At 40.5% G+C, this 25,392-nt stretch overlaps 1 protein-coding gene across 2 annotated transcripts in view; it reads left to right on the plus strand.

Moving 5' to 3' along the window:
- ntn1a (netrin 1a) overlaps positions 1-25,392 on the plus strand; it is a 60,011-nt gene that overhangs the window by 30,293 nt on the left and 4,326 nt on the right. Inside the window, exons 3-6 of one of the 2 annotated variants that reach the window (XM_023263695.3) lie at positions 390-578; positions 8,817-8,966; positions 11,432-11,485; positions 21,059-21,133. In XM_023263695.3, coding sequence (XP_023119463.1) covers positions 390-578; positions 8,817-8,966; positions 11,432-11,485; positions 21,059-21,133 — 468 coding nt within the window. The remainder of the gene's footprint in view (positions 1-389; positions 579-8,816; positions 8,967-11,431; positions 11,486-21,058; positions 21,134-25,392) is intronic. The other variant, XM_055010065.1, reaches the window with a different exon arrangement.

A 25,392-nucleotide genomic window follows, 5' to 3' on the forward strand; every position in this document is an offset into this window, starting at 1 on the left:
CTCCTTCATGCTAAGTCATTATTTAACTCTGAGTACCAACAAACTTTTAAAAGGCTGTCTTAAGGTTAATAATTAGGATTTTTACCACTGCAGTGGTCATTATTTTTGCATAATATATCATCAAGGACCTGTAGGGGAATGTTAATTTGACATTAAGCCATTGGGTATGTCAATTAAGTTCAATAGTAAAGAGCTGGATTTACGTTTTAAAAAATCAATTAAAACATGCCTGCAATCTTGATTTTAGAAGAGGCGACCGCTTGATTCAAACTCACATATGGCGATCATAGAACCACATACTTTACCAAAACTTTGCTCAAACCTGTCACCTCAGCCTCAGCGAAATCAATAACCGATGCTAATTTAACTCCTCTGCTTTTCCTCCACAGCCTGTAACTGTAACCTTCACGCCCGGAGGTGTCGTTTCAACATGGAGCTCTACAAACTCTCTGGGAGGAAGAGTGGAGGAGTCTGCCTCAACTGTCGCCACAACACAGCAGGGCGTCACTGTCACTACTGCAAGGAGGGCTACTACAGAGACCTGTCCAAGCCCATCTCACACAGGAAAGCCTGCAAAGGTACAGAGTTCTGCTTGCCTTTCTTTTTGTTGGCCAACAGGGCTCATTTCTAACCATTTCAGTGAGAAGTCTGTTATAAGGTATTTTAAGATACCATTTTGTAAGCTGTTTCAAAACCGTTTTGAGTGAATTTTATGTGGATGCGGCAATAATGTTTAACCCTCTGAATCCCAAGAAGTTTGGGCATTTTTGACATTTTTTTTTTGTCTTATTTTTACTGACTGTGGCCTCATTTTTCACTGTGATATAAAGTCCTGTACCTTAATGGAAACAACACAACCATAACTAGAAGTACAGTGAGCTCAATATTGTGTTCTATGCAGTGTGACAAAGTAAAAATGCCAAAACTGTTTTTAAAAGAAAAATAACTGGTTTAATTTGTTTGATAATTTATTTTGCAAAAAACAACAACAACAAAAAAAAAAAAACATATTGAATCGTAATTCAGCCCAGTTCAGCTAAAACTCTTTTAATTTCTGTTATGTGACTGTTGAGTCACTTACGGCATCGTGATATTCTAATATGTATTTTAATATGCATTGCGCAAAATTTGAGACACTGAACATCACAATAACTTGAAAACTCAGCAACAGCTGCTACTTGGATTGTTCAGGTCTGATATGAAACAGTTTTAGATGAATTGCAGGAAGTGGAGGGGAGGGCAGCAGCGGTCTTTACATTCCTGAGCCTGTCTCACCCTCAGCTCCCGCTGTCAGCGGAGATGAGTTGGGGGTCTTCTGGGTTTTTGGAGGTCGTGGTGTTGGTATGGATGGGTCAGGCTGGGTGTTCCCTCATCGACACTGAGTTATTTGGTTTAGTCGGAGGTGGGATGAGGGGATGACAGGACAAGCAAAACAAACAGAGCAGAGGTGTGAAGTGATCCCCGGTGCAGGTCAAAGACGAATGAGAACCCAGGGACGGTCGGTGGAAGGAGCCGCGAGACGGGAAGAAAAGAAATGGAGGAAACAAAGCGAAAAGTCAGGATCGGAAGGGTGGCAAGAGAGTGAAATATGGGAGGGAGGGATGATGGGGAAGGCGGGGGAGGAGAGGAAGAGGAACACACCCCTACGCAGGTGTGCTCACCACTCACTGCTGGATGAATCGCCTGCCATCAGCCCTCAGCGTAGTAAGGGTCAAAGAAACAGAGGAGAAGGAGGAGGAGGAAGAGGTGAGGGCGAGTGAAAAGAGAGAGAGTATGTTTTCTCGCCTCGACTATAGCTGCAAGGAAAGATAACAGGAGCTGAATCCCTGTGCAAACAAGCCCAGAGACACCTCAGAGCTGCTCTGTATAGACACAGATGTACACACATACATAGAGATACATGCATACCTGTCGGAGGCTTTCAGAGCCTCCAATGGCAGCGTGTGAGGAAATACTAGCTGCTTGCTGACAGTTTAAGCCTGAGTTTTCTTAAATCAGTCACGATGAAGTAAATAAATAAACTGACCCTTCAGCCAGTTCGACTGTGTGAAGAGAAAAACGTCTATAGAACATTTAACACCGTGAAGAATTTGATGCTAGATTAGATGAACCAACCGTTTGTGAAGATGTGATTCATGCAGCTGCACCAACGACTAATAGAAAAAAAATCTGCCATCAGTGGCACTGTTCAGTTCCTGTTTCTCACCATGCATTTTTCCGTTGACACGCTTCATGCTGCAAAACAATGTTGTATCACATCTCATTAAATTCCTCACATCCAGCAACCATATCCAGCATATCTTCTCTTCTCTGCATGAAATTAATAACAGAGTTCTCTACAAATGTTCAGACCTACTCATCCCCCTTCCCTTCCAGTCACTCATGAGCAGTATTCCTGCAGAGACTTTAACACCTTCCGTGGCTTTGGGCCCATTCTCCTGTCGGCCAGGAATGCAAACATATTCATCAAGACGGGACGTTGTGTATCATTAACCCCTATCCTCTGCTGTGTCTAACAGGCCAGCTTATTGTGGAGATTTAACCTCCTTTTTGTTGTTTTTACATTCATTCTCATGTGTCCAAGACTTGATTCTTTCAGCATCTCGTAACTCACATTCATGGGGGTTTGTTCACCATGACGGAAAAGTTATGCAGCTTACGGTCCTGCTGTGCATTTCATCATGCAGCTGAGAAATGTTAAGTCTGTTGACTGTGCAATACACAGGAGAAACAATGCTAGTAAGATGACACGTACGTATGTTTTATTTCATGCCTGGTAAATACAGTAAATCAGATTTGGCACCCTACAATTTTTAGATGATGATGATCTTTAATGCAGCATTTTTTTTAAAGATAATTACAGACTGTTTTTATTACTTTTTTATTGGCTTTATAGCCGCTAAAATGAAAGATCTTGAAAACAAGCAAGGAACATTTGGGTCACCAAACAAGAACAGATAAAATAATGGTTTTGCTGTAGTTCATATTTTGAAGCAAGCAGACCAAATTAAAGCGGCAAAATATGAGTGAAAACCTCAGTTCATGTTATCAAGAATGTTAAGGTTTTTTTTTTTTTTATACCACAAATAGAAAACAGTCTGTCTTAAAAAGAAAAATCCATTTTCCATTGATGTGGAAATCTGCTCTCATACAGCTAGGTTGACTAAACTGATGTTAGGGGAAAAAGGGGGATAAATGAGTCATGAAGGGAAGTCAAAACAGCGAGTCAAAAGCTGTGAAATATGCACCTGGTATGGAGCTTTGACATCTGGACTGAAGTGATGTCTCGTACGTGCATCTGGACTGTTGGGCTGCCTCTTTATTCTGTGTCTGTGTAAAGCCTTCTGATAACTGAAGCTACTGATTTGGAACCTGACAGTAACTCAGATGCCTCCTTCATCTTCATCTGTCTCCTTTGCATGGATTCTATCACTGTGCAGGCTGCTTTTCTCATTTTTTCTGACTCTGCTTGGTGCTCTGGCTCTGCATGAGGGAATAAAGCTTTTAATTCATTCAGTGTGTTCATGTTTCAGACATAAATACACGATATTTTTAAAAATTGTCTCCTAAAATCACAAATGCATTCCTTTTGTCGTAAAAGGTGAGATGAGTTGGTGACGAATTATTCAGTCAACGCATTTTTTTAAAATAATGAATTACTCTTAAAAGCAATTTTCAAGTAAAATCATTTAAAAACCATTCTATGTTCTAAAAAGAAGATAAATGTGAGAATGTGCAACATTTTTCTGTTTCGTGTTATTGTAAAATTTAATATCTTTATGTTTCAGACAAACCAACCAATCTCTTTCCTGGTTTCTAAGTGGAATACAATGAGCATTTTCACTGTTTTTGTTACATTTTGTAGCCCAGATTATAAATGATGGGTCGAAAAAAGCACTTTTAAGACAAATTGATCATGAAAATTGTTACTAGGTGCAGCTCTAGTTATTATCCGTCATTACTGTCATCAGTTTTAATTCATGAAAACCTACAAAAGTGTGTTAAATCAGCTTCACAAAGCCTGAGTAGGATCTCAGAACAATTAAAATGATACGATCTATAATAATGTTATTGTTACAAGATAATGATCATCCCATAGGATCGTAGCAGGAGTGTATTCATGTCACACACTCATTACATCACAGTTCCCAAACTACTAAATACTAAATCATCTCACTCGCACCGGGGATTTATTCCTCCTCGACTCCTTCACTGCTGCCTCTCGCCGAACTCAAGTATAAACAGATTTCATCATTGTTTATAAAATTGTCAGCTTACCCAAACGGTTTTGTTCAATTTAATCCGTGAAATTTGCCAGAGTTTACGCACCTCCCACCTCCTCCAGCCCTGTGTAATTATAAGCAAACACTGTCCAAGTTCTACTGAGGTATTCAGTTACATCTAAACAGACTTATAATAAAGGATCTGCAGTAATTACCCCAAGCTGACAAATGATACGAAGCATGGACTGTTGCTTTTGCCAATTAAAACATTTTTCGCAAAACTATATTTGGAAAGTCACTGATGAACAGTTTAAAGATGTGTGTCATTGTGTTACTCTTTCTCTGTGCTAATGAACTTTGCACAGTTGCCACACACGACTTTTTCCTTGCGTCAGACACCTTTATGTGCTGTCAAAAGTCCTGGACTGCCAAATTCTCTCAGGTTTACCACATCATAACTCAAGATAATTCAATGAAACTCAAACCGCAGAACTAATTTCTGTCTGCTCCTCAAGCAGCGTGGGCACTGCACCGAAGTGACAGCAATTAAGAGGTTTGGTTATTTATTGAACTCAAAGAAAAAGAGAGAGAGAGAGAGGTCGAAGAGCACAAGAGTTTGCTTTTGTAGGCTTTGCGTAATACAATCCTCTCAGAAAGCAGCTCATTTCCATAGGAGGCCATTACAAGTAAAAGAGAGCAGAGGCTGCAGAGTGAGTCCTGCCCAGTGGCTACACTTACACGCCAAAATTTATAACTTCACCGCTCATTGAGTGGGAGCGTAAACTCAGAATCAGCTGCCGTTTGTGTCTTTAGCCGTCTGAAGCCTCCGGATAAAACACAGCGGTTGTATTCGACAGAGAAATAGCAGATTGTGCCTAAGAGAGATGATAATGAGTTTTGAAAAGTGACAAGAGATGCAGCACCCTGTGTGGTCTTTGAACACCTTTGACATGCAACTGAGATAACAAATGTCACTCTCAAGTGATGAGTGTGTGTAAAGTTTAATCAGCTGGTCCCTGTTTGTCACCCTGGTACTGGAACCTAAAAGTATCTGCATATGTGATTTCCTTAAAGATCCACACCAAATAATGAGACCTGCTTTTGATTAATCCTCCTCAGAGGAACATCTAAGCCTTCAAAACACCCGTCTCACTGCTTCTTCAACTGATGGATGGATGTCAAGCCTTCATGGCGTTCAACTGTGAACATCAACCATCTTTTAATTGCATCGGTCAGTTGCGTGATGAAGAACATATTTTGCATATAGAGGACAATTAGGCTTTGATTGAGAGGATGATCCGTTCCAATCAGAACAGAATGCTAAAAGAAAAACAAAAAACTCCTTCAGCTCTCCTCAGCATATGTCTTCGATTGACACAGTAGGTTCTAGTTCTAGTTTTACTGACCACACATAAAATGTTTTCTGCGTGGGATTTGAAAAATATTGCTTTTCATGACTTCACTTTTTTAGCTTTGTATCTGTGGAGGAGGGCCACGCTAATATCGGCGTGTCTTCAATTAGAAGGACGAACATGTGTTTAATGTGTTACGCATTAAAACATCATCCACAAAGCAAACGCTTGTCCAGCGTTTTTCAGCTTCTCTCAGTGGCCAAAACATGACTCGTCGGGCTGTTGCAACCTATTATTTCTGATCAATAAAACAGCACAAGAAGCGAGACACACCCTCTATTGGGTAAACATGTTTATGTATAACAACCCAATAACACACGTCTTAGATGCATGTGGAAGAGCAGATACCTCATTATAATAGAATACAGACTCGGGTAGTGTGGTTTTACTCCAAGACCAACAAATTATTCTTACTGGCACAGAGCGAGAAAACCGAACAGGGGAATGGAGTTCAAAACTTCAAACACCAGCTTTATGGTAGACGATAGGCAGAGTTGAGAAAAAAAAACTCACATTGTGCAATCTCTAACTCCTTGCTGCCTTCGAAAAAAAGTCTTCCTCTCTCCCCATTAGCCAAGAACATTTTTCATTCTTTTATATGCAACTCCTGGCAGCTAGAGTTGAGCATTAGGAATTCTGTCTACATCTACATGCATGACTGTTATAAATGGCTAATCCCTGAGATGCAGATTTGTGTTAAAAAGAACACAGGTTCCCCTTATACACACACACACACACACACACACACACACACACGCCTGCTTCTTATCATGAAACTGCTGAGACTGAAAGGGCCTCTTGCTCTTCTGGTCCCTGTATCTAACTGAGCCATCTGGAGTATCCATGAAGCCACTTAACCGTTTAAGTGGACGCACACTTAAAGCAGAAACTCTCACTCACACCTCAGGAGTAAGTCGATGTGTGAGTCAACAGGTGGGTCATCCAGCCAGAGAGTCGACCAATTTGTCATCCGAAGGGACAGTGAGCCAGTCAGTCGGCTTTCAAGTCAAGGAGGAGGACCGAATGTGGAGGAAGAGGAGGAAGAAGAGGAGGGGGATGTGTGTTTCCCACCTGTACACCATGTGCTGTGCAGCTTGATTTACAAGCAGGCTTGAGGCTCTGAGCTACGGTTATAAGCACATGCTCTTAAAAACATTACCTGAACTCTCTGAAGCTCCAACCCAGAAACTCACTTTGCCCTCGGACTCCGGTGACATGCTGCTAAATTTACAGGCCTGAAGACGTGCTGGACCGGCCTCCACGCTGCTTACTGGGCTTCCTCAGACCATCTGCGTGTGTGTTTGTGTGTGTGCTGTTTCTTTCACTGAGCACAGCTAGAAAGCGGTGACAGATTGGTCTGATAAAGGTGCTTATAGGTACACACACTTTTAGGGAGGCTTCCTGATAAGAGCAGCGAACAGCACAAGCAATTACACACCTAGGACAGATAAGAGCAGCAACAGAAGCTGAAACACAGGAAACAGGCAATAGAGATTAAAAAAAAAAGAGAGTGCAAGAAAAGAGGAGGCATCCTGCTGAAAAACACACCTTCCTACAGAAATGTGGATTTCTCTAAGAAGATAGAATTGTCTTGTAGTACATCAATTGTCAGAATATCACACAAAACAACAACTATGCTGTTTCTGGGAGTCAGAGGTCAACTATAAGGAGAACAGATACCGTATTACGTTACTGCTTTACAGCAGTCTTCTCCCTGAGGCCCTCTGTAATGTGGATTTCCCCAAGAGCTTCTCTATTATACAGCCTGATTGAATAACAACCATATCACCGCTCTAGGTCAAAGTAAAGATGATGAACGTGCTGCATTCTGACACTTTACGAAGAATTGTTTAATTTGCATTCACAATCACATCACATCTAACTGGTTCTCACACAATTTAAACCCGTCTGCAGACATATAGTATAAATGTGTGATTTTGATTGAAGTTTAATTGGCTTTGACATTAATATGTATCAAAGACTAATTTAAACACAATGGGATGGAGTTTGTTTTTGATCTGTGATTTTACCATGGTGGGCTGAATGGTCTGTGCAGTAAAAAACAAAAATGGTCCAAACCGCTAAATATCTCCACAAACCTCAAAGTACATTGATTCAGCTGCGCCTTTGAAGGCTCTTAGAGTGACAAGTGACACAAGGCAGAAAAAAACATCTAGAGGGAGGAATGGGGAATGAGTACAGTTGCTCCAACTCTAAAGCTCAAAGTAAGCATCTGTGGCTTTTCTATAAAATAAACTGAAAATAAAACATTTAGAAGGTGAGAAATATGGTGGTGAGAGCTTAGTGACAAACAGTGTTTTTGGCTTTGTATGTGCTTTAGTTAAAAAAAAAAAGTGGTGAAAGATCTAAACTGGATTAGAGTGTCAAGATTTACAGTTTGGACTGTTTGGATGACTTCCATCCAGTCTCCTTGCAAGAGTCACTGCTATTTATATCCAAAAATAGATGAAAACAAACAACTCTCGGAAAACTATTAGTCAACACCGATTGCAAAACCCGACGAAGTTTGGCTGTGAAGTAAATGACGGGTTTGTATTTGGGTGAGCAATTGGAAAATGATTGCATTCCTGAACCATGTGTGTTTGATAGACCCCCCAGTTTGGGAGGAAGTGTGACAGACGTTTCGGGCTCTTGTTCAAAGCTTGACATTAATCAGAAACAGGCAATTAGGATTATCCTCCATTATTTTATCATTTGGTAAGCATGAACAAGCCTTTTCTCTTTTACCTCACACATACAGCCGCTGGTCCCACTGAGCTCAAATATAAAATGCCGAAGCAAAACAATTGGGTTGCCATGAAGCGGCACACACACGAACGGGACACATTTGTGATTAAAGATGAGACTGATAATGTGCTGTGGCAGCTTTTATGTGATGCCTCCAACAAACAGCGCCAAAATGTCAAGTATAGACTTGGAGGATGTTGCTCTTTCAGTCACGATGCAACACTCGAACCAGAGTGCCGTGTCGGACCTGAGTAAGTTCTGTCTTTCCGTGCACGCCTCCACCTGTCTCTCACCACTCTATTGTTGTTGCCACGCTGCTGTTGTGTGCCCACCTGCACTCTCTGTAGATTTAGTATATGTTCGTATCTCCCCACATGTGTGCGTGTGTGTGACCACTCACTTTGTGCCTCTCTTTCTTCCTGTTTCCTCACAGCATGCGATTGCCATCCCGTGGGTGCTGCTGGCAAAACCTGTAACCAAACCACAGGACAATGTCCCTGTAAAGACGGTGTGACTGGTATCACGTGCAACCGCTGTGCTAAAGGCTACCAGCAGAGCCGCTCGCCCATTGCCCCCTGCATAAGTACGTGGAACCAGTCTTTACGCTATCTGCCTGACCTCAGGTCCATTACACACCTCTGAGAGGGAGATGCACATCAGAAGCTGTAGAATATAACGACATATATGTGACACACAATCAGACCCACCACACTGCAAGAGCAGACTCCAAATCGTCTCGTCCTTTTCTTCAGGCAAGTGCTTGGTGTCCTGCTCTTGGTTTTCTGACCAGTAAATCTGCTAGCTTAAATAAACACACCATTAAAATGAACCTCAAGGTTAGGGCAGCGCAGCCTTCCCGGCTCGTTGAGCTCCATAAATCTGAGGAAAGGCCCAGAGCTGTTTAACACCAGCATCCTCGAGCCCTGATGTGTTTTTAGATAAAAGTGCAGGAAGATTCCGGCTGAATTGTAAAATCTGTCCCAGTATCTGGTCACAGTTAAGATGCCAAAATAATTTGTGTTAAAGATAAAGTGATCAAAAGTTGAAAAGCCTTTTGATTCCTGAGCTCTGATTGGTTGTTTTTGGTAAAACTACACATTTTAATTGGTTTTCCCATTGTTGGGATTGGTGCTGTCATTGGAATTTAACTCTTATGAGGAAGTGAAAATAAGGACATGTGAATCAACATACACATCTCTAATGACTGCTGTGGAGTTTTTAAGATCCCTAGCAATAGTTGCTAAGTTTCATTTTAATAGAGCTCTATAATATCTTTGAGTTTCTGTAAAATTTTCAGTTTTGTCAGCCTTAAATCTAAACAAGTCTATGATGAGAACCAGGCTCATTTTAATTGGCCCACATGGCAGCTTAATACCGATGAAAGATCCCTGATCAACAATGGCATTAGGATTCAGGCACCATATTTTTGGCACTGATTGTTTTCTTGTCATTATATAGTGAGCACAAGTTAACAACAGGTGTGCACATCATTCCAAACATTCTGATTTATGCTGAAGAGGAAAATTTGGAAAATAAATTTGGAGAGTAGGGGGTGGGTTTCCTCAGTAACAGCTGAGAAAACCTGATTTTGCTCCATCAAAAGACTTGATTCTTTCTTTCTTTCCTCATACACAAATTCCTCACTGCTGCACAGCTGAAACTACCACTGTCGCACACCTCCTACCTCAGCGTGTCAACCTCTTTCTCTGCATGACACACCTCTGTGGTTTTACCTTTTGTCCTCATATTCCCCCTTTGCTGCTCTGTACAGACTTTTTTGATGAGGCCCTTCTCCCCCTCCTGCCCACAACAACAAAAAAGCATTATGCCTGTATTATATCTTCTGTTGCCATCCTGCCCCCTTTGGAGATAAGAGCACTTTTCTCCATGCATGGTTTCTCTGAGTGTCAACTTCCTATCCAATACAGCTGAGTATGAAGGGAGGGCTGAGAGAATCAAGTCTTTGGACATCTACTGTGCTTTATTGGAATTTACCGATGCAGCAGGGGACAAGAGGATGAAACAGAGAAATGAAAATACTTAAATCATGAAAGATTGTTTGATTAAACATCTTTGACATTAATCATTATTTTTTTGAAGCATTGGATTACAGTTTACTAACATATAGGACAGGTGGATCCAATTCTTGTAGATGATGGTGAAGGTGAGGAACCTTGTAAGATTATGTTTATATTAGACAGCAGAGCAACAAGATTAAGGTGCAGATACATTAACATAAGGCTGCTTGACTTTATGTTTCTAAGGAAACAGGTTGCTGTAACTTGTAACCAAGCTTCAGTAATAAAATCATGTCTGAGGTGAGCTGAACTACTTAAGCTTGGTTTGGTCCAACAGCAGTGGTGACAAACTGAACCCCTAATGCACAGCAAAGTCTGGCCTTATTCTTAGAACTGTTACCTTCATCATTCCACCGGAGTTCTCAGGCCTGTTAGTGGTCTGATATGTTTATGTATGAAATCAGTAATTGATGAGACTGACAGTGTCTGAGGTAGAAGCTTGTAAATTTATGAATGAAGATTAGATTGTAAATGAACAAAAGTGGAAAACATCTTCATTTCTGAACCTTTCAAATGATGAAAATAGAGATTTTTCGACCTTGATCCCTAGATTATACAAATTATTTTCAAGGTTTTCTCAACATTGAGTGTTTTATCTACAAAGAGCTGGCAGAAAGTTTGGCGTGAAGACAGGGGACACTGTGCAACAAAGGTCCCTGTGCAATTCCTTGCAACCATGATTTTAAAAATTTCAACATAAAAATCGTTTTTGCATCCCGTCCATAAGATATTTACCGCCTACGATCGACCATAACAAGTGGACATTTTCACTAAAATCTTGTCTGTTGAAAATCAGAAGCTAAATAAGAGTCATATTTTAATATCTTTGAATTGTTTTACCTTAAGCCTCCCTTACTAAGTATCCACTTTTACACGCACATAGACACAAAACACACATGCAGTGTATAGGTGCACATAATAATGTAACTGATCTTTCTTTGTGTCCGTGTCATGTTTCCTCTGGGAGAAGAGATTCCAGTTGCACCTCCTACAACTCCATCCAGCAGCACAGAGGAGCCATCAGGTGAGTACATCCGAGACTCAAACAACCATCCGATCCTTCCTTTGGGGGGAAGATGTGAAGAACGTTGTGGAAGTGAGAATAAATGGATGTGGGATTTTTCACCAGTACAGTTTCACACATCATCCCAATATTTTTCCACAAATATTAAAAAAAATAAATAAATCAGACTGCAGGGTAAATTGGATCCCACTTGCCTTCCCCCTCCTTATTAAGGGTTCATGAATATTAAATCTATTAGCAGCAACCCTGGGATGTGCCTCCTTTAATCTCTCACACTTTCACAATTAATCAGTCTAACTGCGGCACAGTGGGGTGTTGGTCTGGTGTACAGCGCTGGGGTCTGCAAGTTTGTTTGATTTGATGATATTTCATCTCTCCAGACGCCTCTCTTTCCCAGTTTCTCCTCTCTGCTGCAATGAAGTAAGAGACTCACTGGTTGAGGGGAACTGGACCTTGTAATTTAGCAAGGGACTCAATAGCACTGTTGTATTTCATTCATCAGATGAGTCCTGTTTGAAATTTTACTGTAATACTGTGGATTTTATGATCCTGTTTTTAAGGAGGGAATACGGCTTCAGGATTAGTTGTGGTACGTAAGATATGAGAGATATGCACAGGAGAGACGAACAGCCTGGAAATGTGTTCAACAAATTTGCAGATTGGGATGAATAAAGTTTTTGATGACAGTTTTTAATGCAGTATGAGCAATGAGTGGGCTGTGAGGTTAATAGCTGGTTGAATTTCTGGTAATGTAGCAGTAGAGGCAGCTATCTTCAGTTGAATTATATGGGAAGATTGTGATTGATATATGGGAAGATTGTGAAGATATTTTGTAATATTTGTAATTCACTATATAATAGTTCAATTTTTTTCAAAGACAATTTCACAGTTAATGGCATAAATATTAGCACAAAAGCCAAAGTACTTGCCTTTTTTTACGTGCTGAACACACATATCTGCACAAACCCCATCAGAAGTTCCATGTTTCAAACTCATGGTGGAAAAACTCGAGTCATCTGGTCCGTACCGTGTTTTTTCTGTCTCCCCCATAAAGTTGCAAGAGGCCCAATATATATACATATGTGTAAGTGCGTAAGAGGCTCCTGCAGCTGTTGTTGGGCCCTCTGAGGTCCCGAATGTTTCCCTGCACAGCTTCGACTGACAGCACATTCGGGATATCGCCGGTCTCTGAACCCTCCTCCACCCGCTTTTTCTTTTCTCTTTCAGTCTCATTTTGCTCTCTTCCACCTCCTTCGTCTCCCTCTGTTTCACGCTTTGTCTTCACATAACACTGTGGGTGGTGCAGAGCTGGAATATCTGGAGTTTCTCTGGGCCTCCCTGTCAGGAATCTGTCTACTTTTTGGGCGTAGGAAATTTTCTACACATCAATGAGGGATTCCTAGATAAATGAGAGCAGGATATTCCTTTTTATGTGCATGATTTTATCAGCTTTAATGAATGGGACAATAATTAGAATACAATCAAATGTAAAAACAAATTTTTTTTTTTTTAAAAAGTTATGTTTTTTTGTCTCTTTCTATATCTATGTTTGCCTGTAACTACAACCTGGTTTAAGGCTAAAAATCCCATTGACTAAACCGTGTCATTGAACTAATGTCAAAACAACCTGAAGGAGTCTGTGTAATGATTCAGACTCTGACGCTAAAGGTAATCTAATCATGACTGAGAAGTGTGGGAATTTCCTCTCCTGCGTATAATGGACATGGGTCTGTTCAGCCCCAGAGGCTGAAATCAAGCAGACAGTGAAGGTGCAGCACCTTGATGGACATCCCGCGTTGGTCATGTCAGAATCGTGAGTAACTGAGGTCCCGTTGGCCCACCCGGGCTCCAAGCTCAGAGGAGCCTCTTAAGAAGGTCGTGCAACAAGCACACCTCTGCTCTAGTTGGTATTCCAACACCTATGATGTCATCTAGTGTGACTGCAAACAGATGTGTATGGAGTATGAAACTTTTTCCAAAACAATCTTAAATGGTAATAATCATTATTACTCTTATAGGAGTAGCAGGAGGAGCACAGCCGATTTTTTTGTGCATTGTAGCTTTATATATATATATATATATATATATATATATATATATATATATATATATATATATATATATATATATATATATATATACACATATATATACACACACACACACTACCGTTCAAGTCTGGGGTCACCCAGGCAATTTCATGTTTTCCATGAAAACTCACACTTTCATTCATGTGCTAACATAATTGGACAAGGGTTTTCTGATCATCAGTGAGCCTTTCAACACCATTAGCTAACACACTGTAGCATTAGAACACAGGAGTGATGGTTGCTAGAGATGGGCCTCTGTACCTCTATGTAGATATTCCATTAAAAATCAGCCATTTCCAGCTAGAATTGTCATTTACCACAATAATAATGTCTAGACTGTATTTCTGATTAATTTAATGTTATCTTCATTGAAAAAAATTGCCTTTCTTTCAAATTTTAAGGACATATGTATATATATATGTATATATATATATATATAAATATATATATACATATATATATTTTTTATATATATATATATATACATATATATATATATATATATATATATATATATATATATATATATATATATATATATAAAATATATAGTAAAGCAGTCTTAATTAAACATATAGAATTTAATACGGACATATATGTGATGTAAGAAAATGAGAAGAAAAACAGAAATTGTTTTACAAAATGGAAATGTGAAGAAAGACGTGGAGGAAATAGGACAAGAAAAGGACAATGAGAAAAAAATCAAGGCAAAGGAATCATAAAACCACAAGAAGAAATTTTTTAATTAAAGAGTAGGGACAGAGTCAATAGAGTGGACGAAGAAAGCAGTATCGGAGACGCTGAAGAACTGGGGATCCATTAAGAAACCAAAAAAAGAATTTTGAAATATCTGTGCAAAATAGAAAACTAATGTGTAAGGGCGGAGCTGACAGCTGTGAGGCAGGTGTCTCGTTGTGCCTCACTTGAAGCAGGGGAGTGGAGCTGCTCGGGGGTGGAGACGGAGGGTGGTGGTGAATGGAGGGTATGAGGAGAAGATGGAGTGGATATTAATTTGTCTCCCGCAGCAGGCCTCTCCCCCCTTTCGACCGCACGGAAGGCTGGAATGCATGGAGAATACCTCCGATGGTGTGGCCCAGACAAAACACACATTGTGCTGGTAGGTCATGGATGGTGTGAGTCGCCACTCCCACGGGTCATGACAGAGATGTCTGCACGGCAACCAAAATGTGGAGGAGATTAACTGCTGATGACCTGCGATGGCCGCCTGGGCCCGACAGGATACACGGGATGTGAAAGTAACCGATGATGATGAGGAGAAGGAGCATTGGAGTGACGATGATGATGCTCATAAGGGCTCTTATATACTGTATGTGTGTGTGTGTGCATCTTGTTTGAAGCTGGAAGTGATCAGAATCTGTAGCTGACCCCTCCTCAAATTTTTTGGGCTTGAGTCTTGCCTCACACGCCCTGTTAGCCGACTCCACCACATTTTACAGTCACGCTAACGTGGGATCTTATTACACCACTTAATTATAAATAAAATATGTTGCAAAGAGTAGGGCCAAAACTGGAAGAGCACAGTATCAAATTGTCATTAAAGTTTTTCATGCATTTCACTTATCCTCTGTTCAAACACACCCTCCCCCCCTTTTAAAAAAGAAATGAAATCCTTGGCAGCGTTACTTCCCCTCTCTGTGGTTAATCTTTGGGCGATGACCAACAGGAGTCTCCAGTGACTCATCTGTCGGTCACAGTAACGGAGGATGAATCAGCCCATCACAACTGATTGAGCCCCACCTGAAGGTAAAATCTCAAATCAGGTCGAGAATTCTAACGGTGTCTTCACTGAAAACAAGCCATCTTTTACTCTCTGACAATACAATGAGAGACTAAGTGGGAGCGGCAGGGGGGTGTCTTCTCTTTTCTTTCGTCCTTTCTGAAATTCACAATCCAAACTCACAGCTCTGATGTGAGCAGAGCAGCGGAGAACGGTGCAGGGCAGCACACTGGGCTCCATAATCTAATTACATGCTTTATTTGCCGCAATTTGTTTCTCAATCAGTCTGGTTGAGGGAACAAAGCCCTCCTCCCAGGACATCATTCATACCTCCTTGTCTCGCTGCTCTGCTACCTCTGATGCTGCCCTGCCTCTGTTACCATGCTCACACTGAACCCTGCTTATAGATACATCAAGAATGTGTCTGTTTAGTTTGGTGGTGGTGGGTGTTTTGAAACGTTTCATCGTTTTCACATTGGAGGTGAGTTGTACTGTAAAGCTGACTCAAAGTTTGGCGTGTTTTTCCAATGCAGCGTACTGTATTTGCATTCAGAAAGCAGCTGTAAATGTGGCCTGAGTTTTTTGACAGAATTTTTTTTTTGCCAATGTGTTGGAAATGCTTTTACATCGGACCTCATATCCACAAGGTGCTTTTTATGTTCATTTGCACTTTGAACCTGCAGTATACTGATGAAAAGTCTCAGAAATGCAGATTCAGAATTCCGTGTGTCATGTGTAGGAATGTTTTTTGTAGTTTTCAGTGTTTGAGCAGAGTTGTATGTGAGCTGGTGTGCTGGAGCTGCAGCAAGTGGTGCAGGGATGGGTAGAGTTGATGGCAGGGCCTTCATAGATCTGCAGTGTAGAATTACATTTAAGCCATGAAAGGATTGCTTTAATTAAATTACATTAAATATGAGACTCTTCATTCATTTTCTGCAGTGGGATGCTAGCTACAGTTTGCCTTCAGTTTCTTTATGTTGTTCTAGTGCCTAAAACCTTTTGAGTCACCTTGTTGAATAGGAAACAAATATACTTTCCTCTCCTTAGCATTGGGACAGGGCTGTAATTGTGCTATTATTGTCTCATGTTGTGCAAAGTGATTACAGGATCACAGAGATGTATGATAAATTTGTTGAAACTGGAATCATTTTCATGGAAAACAAACTTCTAAATATGTAATTATGACATGCACAGATGAGTTTATAAGGTCGGTATTCGTAGAAACTGCAGGAAGTGGTGCTGAGGTAGAATGCAGAAGTGGTGAGTTTGGGGTAGTGGATTGGTATGTCTGGTTTTCAATCAGTAGAGCACAGTGCCTCTTTAGTCGAGCAAATAGTATTTCCCTTTACATTTTAAGTATCAGTGATGTTTCCTACTCTTTATAAAGTTTTCTAATTCCTTTCTTTTAACAATGTCCAAAGCCTAGTTTACCTACAGTAACTATAATCTATGACTTTCAACATACAACTTGTCATGTGCAGATAAGGTGGAAAGTTTATGGAATGAAGAAAATCTTCTGTCTTGATTCAGCAATGTGATTCTGGTGCTGCAGGTGAACAGGCCTTGTATTTGTCCCACAAGGGATCCTAATGAAACATGGACCCTGAAATGTCGTAATGTAAAATGACTGTCTTTTAGACAACATTCAGTCAATGTTCTCTTCACTAAAGGACAATAAAGCAGTCGGGCATCCCAGCGAGTCCTAAACAATGCAGTGTGTGCAGATTTCTTGGCTGAATGTTGAATTGTTTGCACACCAGTTCTAGTGTGTGTTGCTTTTTCTAAACTTAATCTGAGGTCTCATTCAGTCCCCTGCTTTGATCTGATTATCCTCCATTTATCTGAGTTTTATTTAACCCTTGTTTATATTCATTCATTGCAGTTTGACATGTGATCATGCAGCATTCCCCTGTTCCACTGCAATGCTACAAGTCACATTATTCCCTTTAAATATAGGGGTTTAAAAAGTCTTTTGTCTGAGCAATGTCTGACTATGTGAACTGACACTAATACTGCATCACCACTAAGCCAAGCTGCTCTTTAGCTCTCTGCTTGTTGCATTTGCTGTTCCCTGAGCTTTTATGAATAATATTTCTGGTAGCATTAACTGTGCCTCCACAGATGTAGGTCACTAAACAAACCAATAAACGTCCAATGAATGTATGCAGTTTTTATGCGGCACTCTGCTTGACAGTTTTTTTTGTATTTTATCGATAGGTATCAGGCCAACTTAACTCCTTCCACATCAGCGATTCTTGTACTAGTATCAGGGTTGACAAGTTAATAAAATGCAACCTGCCGCTATCAGGTTGCATTTTCTGGCTCGTTATATGGATTTTGCTCTTTTAATTTGATCCTTTTACGACAGAATTTTGGTCAGGCAAAAGTCAAAAACCCTCTTTTGCTGGAGTTCTTCAAATCACACTAGATCTAGTGATGAGCAGAGAGATTTATTATATGCCACAGTTCTTTAAGGGTCTCCTGTCCGTAAAGCTCAATGTAGTTCATAGTTGTGAAGCTCTCACCGATTCAATCTTGGTGATTTTTCAGGCAAAACAGAGTTTAAGGGGTTAACACTGGTTGCTGATCTTAACGCAGGTGTTGGTGTTGCTACTATCTGCAGCACTGTAAAGTATAAGTTCAAACACATGGAACTGTGCGGCACTGTATTCTCTCTTGAAGCCGCTTTAAGGAAAACAATTAGCTTAAAGGGGTTGTACAGTACTTTGATAGAAGGGGCAAAGGTCTACCTCTCAGTTACACACTCCTCGGTGCAGTGAAAGGCCCGAAACAAAGCGCTGTAGTAACTACATCTACTCAGAACACCCAAAGCACATTTTAGCTCAGTATTACAGGACTGCTTCCACTTCTCCTGCTTGTAACGCACACACAAAGGGAACATTTGTCCTCACCGTAGGGGACTGCCTGGCCCTAAATGGGCATCTCGGGGTGCTCTCAGCGGGGCCCAGAGCTGCGTCTCAGGGGTACACTAATGGGGAACGAAAGGCTATCAAAGGGAAGTATCATGATGGCATCAAGGGGGGGTTATGAGAAAACAAAGCTTCCTTTCCATGGCCGCCCCTTCCATCATTTACATGGTAATCAGGTGCAGCTCATATAGACTCCTCTGTTTCATTTACTTTGTCTATTTTTGCTACTCTCTCTATTTCCTACCAACAGCACCACCAGCTTTGTGTCCATCCTGACCAGTTCGTGAGGCTACCAGCTTTGAGTTCTTCTGCTGAATTGGGGGGTTTCACTTAAGTTCTTCTTCTTCTTCTTCTTCCTCCTCCTCCCAAGCGCTCCTGTTAAATTTCACTCTTGTCTTTTTTTGTCAACCTCTCCACCCCTTCGCTCACTACCAGTATTCACTCTCCCCCCTCCTTCCCCCCTCCTTTTTTTGGGTGCATTTTTTCTTGTCGTGGTGTTCCCCGGGCAACCCTCATTCAAACGGAGTATAAAGGAGAGTGGAGGCATGGAGCAAAGATCTGGTGACATCAATGATGTTTGTTCATATTCAGGCTGCCTGAGAGCTCCAATCCTTCTTCCACTACCCCATCACTCTCTGCCGCTACAACTTGCTGTCTATCCATCTCTTTGTCACCCTCTTTTCTTTTACCCCACTCGTTACAACTCGCCGAACTGAATTGTAAACCTAATAAATGCCGTGGCTCCGATTTTTGGCAGTCGCGAAAGAGGATAAAAAAGAGCAGAGGAAAAGGGGAAAACAAGTTTTTTTTCTTTTCTCTTGATATGACCTAACATCACATTATTTTGGCCTTCGCTGTGAGCGGATGGCAGCGTAACAGCATTGCATGAAGCAATCACTGTGGCTATGTAGTTTCTGGATTGCTGGGGCCTGCAGAGTAGAGGGTGGGATGAACTACTGCCTCCTTCAGCTTTTGGTAATCTGCCATAAAAACTAATGGCATGGATCTGTTTGGTCGTAGAGCAAAGTTAGAATGTGCTTTGCATGTTTTTTCCTAAAAAGGATAGTAATTAATAACTCAACACCAAATGGAGATATTGTACAGTATGAGGGTGTGGAAAAGGTGTTTGTTTGAAATTGTGTATTTTATACATTTGCATGTCTTCAATACAGACATGTGGCAGACTTTATTTCAATCCATGTAGTATTTGTACAGTATACAACTCATAATTTCTTTAGTTTTTACCAGAATAGACACACAAATATCCCCTTCGCTCAACAAGTCCACCTGCCTTTTTGTACAAATTTTTTCTTAAACATCGTCTACCAGCAGTGCTCTACTTTGGGATTATTATCCAAATGCTGAATCAACCTGAATTCAACTTTAAGTACACATAAGTGTACATATAGGTACGTACATATAGTTTGCCTGTGAGGAGCTGTAAGGGCGATTTGTGCGACGCTTCTGCCTGCGTGAGGTATTTATTTGTTCACGGCTCCAGAGTGAATGCAACCCCCAAAAAGGCTCCTCTGCCTGACGCTTCATGGATGGCTAATTTTCCCTTCCTGACCTCCTTTTGTGTGGCATTGACCCCCTTCACCCTCCTCCCACCTTCTGCTCCCTCAAATAGCTGCCAACCCTGAGCGCTCTTTCAGTGGAGGGGGGGAAAGACTGCAATAAATGCAAGAGCTTGACATGGTCCTCTGTGGGGCATTGAAGTGATCCCGGGGTTATTTTTTTCAGGAGGTCGGGGGGCTGAGGTGACAAGCGAGGTGAGATTTGGATGGAGGACGGGGGGTTGAAGCGGGTGTAGGGTGGTCTGCATAGGACTGACTCATTCCCACAGTATAACAGAGAGTGTGTGGGCTGATGGTGATTTGTATTCCTCCAAAACCACCTCTGGTACCAGCTGCTGATTTCACCAGACACGTGGTGAGCTGGTTGGACGGTAAAGTGCCTCCACCACAACCGAAATTATTCCAGCAGTGGCATCAGACAACACAGTCAAACCAGACAGATGTGTGTCACCAGTAACTTAGAAGAGTTACTGTTTTAAGGCATAAGCGACAATCCCTAAAGACAGATGTCTATTTTTGCAAATGATTTTTGTTGTCTTCTTTCTGTTTTTTCCACACTAAAACTGACAAGAAAAGAACAAAAATGTAAAAAAATAAATCAATAAAATGAAATGTATCTCTGTCCCACAAGCTTATAACAAAAATAAAACATCACAGCAATGAATTGTTGAAATGTTGTTAAAACTCCGCATTTAAAAAAAAGAGGAGGAAAATATTTTGTACACATGTTCACATTAATTCAAGCTCGATATGGATTTATTTTTTTGTATTATTTGAAGCATTAGCAATTGAAGTATATTTAAATACACCTTGAATTTTACTCTGTTTATCACTTTTGTGTTTTAAATTTATCCTGTAAAAAATGTATTAAAAATAGCGTGAATCGTTATAAGCATTGTGACATTCATTTATTTGTATATAATATAATTGCATGAGAAAACAATTACAACATTTCTGAGTTGAACGGTAAATGATTCATTTTTATTTTTGAGTTCTTAGCTAGAAATATCATTGAAACAATTCTAGGGAAATAAAAAATCGGATTTGTGTTAAAATTAATCAACATCAGCTATTTGTAGATGTCAGATATAGTTTTCTGTTTTTCATGTTCCTGAACTTACTTCCCTAAAAAAAAACAAAAAAAACAACAGAGCAACCATATTACTACATAGTTCATCAACTGCTTGTTTTCACCTTTTAGCCTTCTAACTGCATTTTATCCCTTCTTATTTTTACAGACTGCGACTCTTACTGCAAGGCTTCTAAAGGCAAGCTGAAAATCAACATGAAGAAGTACTGCAAGAAAGATTACGGTGAGTCAACAGACGACACACTGCCCATTGAATGACTCAGATTAACATTTGTTTCTTCAGGAAAGCTTAAAAACATGTGGTGTGATGGAAGAAACTCTCTGCTTTTTCATTGACTTGGCTCTGGATAATAAACTGGTTTGTCATTCTGCAGGGACAAATAATGTGCACTGAACTTTTTGGGAACATTAGAATCACTGTGGAACATTTTCTTCCAGTAATCAAGTATTTAGTGAAAAACCTTTAATGTCCACCATTTTTTTTTTTGGTCATTATTATTTTGCAACATGCATATTTTTACGCCTGTCTTATGCATCTAGCATGTTGCTGTGGAGCGGCTGTTGCTTACAGAGGAGGCATTTTACTGATGTCTTACTCCAGCTTTCTGAGAATAGAGACAAAGGATCAAACAGAAGGCAACTGATCTTCAAGTTGGAAGAGAGGAGCCGACAAACAGAGGGACAGAAAGGGAGCTTGAGAGGAAAAGGCAGGATATAGAATGAGGCAGAGGTGTGTGTGTGGGAAGGGTTATATCTGAGCAGGCGTTTAAGACCTGAGCGGATAAAGCAGAGGCAGTGTGACAGACAGTGGGTGCTCTCCAAGAGATCCTCATTAAGGCGGCCCACTTCCCCCACAACCGATGCGCTTCTTGCCGCATTCCTGTGACCATCCGTTTGCCATTCAAGGTGTGGATAAGACGTATGACCTCTCCCCTCTTCCCGTCCCTCTGTCCCCTCCCCTGATTGAAGTCGGGCTGCTGAACTGGTCAACCAAGCAGCGGCATCCTGCAGCATACTTCAGCAGCTTGACGGACAGGCCCGGGCTTTGTTCTGCAGGGATTTGGGGGAGTTAGGAGGTCAGCTTATAGACACCTCCTCTTCCACCAATGCCTGCCTTGCTGCGGATGTCGTGAGAAAAGCCTTCACTATGAAATATGCTCCAGTCCACATGCAGATGTGTCAGATCAGGGGCCGTGCTCATTTCTTTGGTTTGGTTAAAAAGGCAAAGAAAGGTGAAAATGTTTTAAAATCAGGTTAAAATGGTGTCTAAAATCTAGATGATACTGCTTGATAACGGCGTGCAGTATCCATTTGAGGGTGGAGTGATGTAGAGGTAAGCAGGATATCCTGCTGGAGAAACAATCACTCAACACACTGCTGAGTACCCTCATCTACGAACACATCCCAAGACATCCAAGAGCCTCCAAAGTGATTGTGCATGTGTTGTGTTTGTGTTAGAAGTGTAGGGGATCTGCTGGTACTGATGGCTTAGATAATACCAGCAAAAGACAAACAGTAGCTCCTCTTAGGTGCTGATGTTTTTGTGTGTCAATGCAGCATATTTTTTATGTAGTATGGAGGATTGTGAAATTTGAGGCAGCATTGACTTTGGGGCTCAGTGTAGTTTAACCTACTGAACCCCAAAACTTAGTGCCGGGTTTGGAAAGCACGTTATCTTTGAAACAAATCAACAAAATTGCATTGTTTATTAGAGCCAGAAACTGTAAAAACAGAGAGAATTGTGACATTTACAATTTCCCAATGATCCTTGGACTGTACCATAAATTCAGCAATTCATTAAAATATACAATTTACATTACCCAAATCCTGTAAAAATACATAAAAAATAACGTGCCCTGAGAAGCCATTAGTGACCCTGCTGCAACAAACAGTTCTGTACCAAAAATTCTGAGACTTTTTGGCTGAAGTGAGCAGAATCACAGGCTAGTATGGAAATAAATCAAAAATCTAAGTAGTAAAATACCTATAGTTTGTAGAGGCACCGTGTTTTTCCCAGTTCTGATAATGCACGTGGGCAGAAAAATGTTACATGGGGATTTAAAGTTCTATTTTTAAAATAAATAATCACAAAGATTCAACTTTAGTTTCTTTTATTATTATTATTATTTGTGATTTATGGCATTCTAGCTTTGATATACTTCTCAAAAGACAGGCTTGAGTTTTTTTCTATTTCTAGCGATATTTGTACTGTTTCCATAGAGGTACAAGATTTTATATTGCACTAAAAAATAGCAACCGACAGTGAGTAAAAGTGTGACAAAAGAAAGAAAATGGACAGAAACTGTTTGGGGTTCAGCAGGTAAATGATAGTGTAGGAAAGGTTTATTGTCATTGTTTTGTACAGTTTATAGCTGATAAGGTTTACATATAGACAGTAATCATACAGATTCCTGTGTAAAAGAGAAACAAGGCATGATTCTGATTCAGCAGTTTTCTTTTCAAACTATTTAAGTTTAAAGATTTTTGTTCTAGAAGTGGATTTTACCATGTTACTTGATCCATCTGTCCACCATTGGTTTTAAGTGCTTCATTTTCCTCTGTGTAATCCACTTTCGCCCTACCTTCACCGAGGAGCTGTGTGCTGGGAATGGACAACACATGATCCATGTCCTTTCATAGTTTACAGCAGCATACTGAAGACTTACAACAGACCAGAACAAGATCCCTGTGCACTATTTGCCATATGCAAGCTTAGCGAAGCTGATCAAAAAGTCAAACACAATGTAAATCTTGCCGGAGCTCAAGAGAGCTCAAGCTTTGGTGTGTTTTGAAAGGATCAGCAGGGAACTGGGTTCCATGCTGCGCCGGGAAACGATGCTACAAGCTCCTGTGGTCGATACGCAGCCGCATATAAAGAATCGCGGGAGGGAGCAGGGTGCAGGGAGGGGTGGAAATGTCTGAGCTCAGCAAAATCCTGGATGACTGCTCCCGGCCTCTCAGCATCCACAGTGCACAGTGATTGTTGTCCAAACACAAACAGAAGGAAGCAGCTGGTGGATGGAAGGTGCTGCAAGGGTCACTGTCAGGTCACACCAGATCAGCTGACTGCCATTTAGGAACCCATTTCCAACCAAAACAGTATATGATTCATTATTAAAAGATGGTAGAATAAGTTCTCTTTGAGGCTACTTTAAGAGAAACGAGTGTAAGATACTTCAAATTTTCCTGTCGCTGTCCAGATCTATCAAAATCGACTTCACAGCATCTCCAATGGCCACTAATTACCATGTAGTATCTTGTTAATTTATTTTTTTGTATAAAACTACAAGTTTGTGGTTTTATGAAATATTTATTGGACAGCTTTAGTGACTTCAGAGGTTTCCATTAGTTGTATTTAGTGGCTAACCACTGGACGCTGCTGCTGCCAAGCAAATAGTCTGAAAATCTACAACTTGCAATTTTTACACTTTGGTTCTATGGACAATGAAATAAACTCATCAAATTTTCTTTACTTTGGAACTTGTTCTTGTTTCCTAGTCTCCTGGCTTTAGTTTCATATTGCATTGGTATGGATGTTTTTATCAAACTCAGCAAGAAAGTCAGTACCCGTGTTTCCCAAAATCTCAGAAATTACATTATATGTTTTCAAAGTCAGAAAGACACTCTGCCTTGTTGTAGATGAAAACAATTACACTTTAGAAGCACTTTTTAGATCTTTGCCATTTATAAAGCACGAATCCCAAGACAGTAACCCAACATCTATAATACAAAACCTGCTCTGAATACAGGATATACTCTTAATACTGCCAAGATATTCAGTTCCATTAGCTCTACGCTGAAGGTGACACCAGCGACCCTGCCACAAGGTGGTTCATTTTAAAAGCAGTTCTTCTAAGTACAGAAGAACTGTAATGGAACTTAATAGAGAGCTGGTCAATATAATACATATTGATAAATGCTGAGTTTGGATCCACGAGAGGCTGCCTCCTCTTTTCTCCTTTTTCTTTACCCTTTCTTTCTCTCACTGCCGCTCTCTGAGGACCATATCAGTTCATTCATCATGTGATATCACTGAGTGTCTTTCCAGCTAACGTCTCTAATAGCCGTAGCCTGCCTCCTAATCACATTACAAATCACACTGCTGTGTCAGTAGTAATGGATGTAATGCATGTGGAGCTGTATATGATAGCTGGACCATGGAGCAGCCTTTCCACTGAGTATAAAAACAGTATTTAAACCATGAGGGAAATAAGGGACCATTTTCTCTGGTGTGCTTTACTGGAATTTATAATACATGGGTGCCCATTATCAAAGCATTTGCAACTATTTTAGGACATATCTCATGTATTTCTTAATTAATTAGTTGCCGTTTACAATTCCAGTTATTTGTCAGATTTATCAGCTGCCAATACTAACTTCATGGTAAAATTCATGATGGGTGATGCAGCAAAATGTAGCTCTTTGTAGGACAATTGCCAATGCAGGCAAAATTTGAGATTTCTGTTTAAATATATCTTAATA

Source organism: Amphiprion ocellaris, chromosome 4 (genome assembly GCF_022539595.1).
Source record: "Amphiprion ocellaris isolate individual 3 ecotype Okinawa chromosome 4, ASM2253959v1, whole genome shotgun sequence".
Taxonomy (NCBI): domain Eukaryota; kingdom Metazoa; phylum Chordata; class Actinopteri; family Pomacentridae; genus Amphiprion; species Amphiprion ocellaris.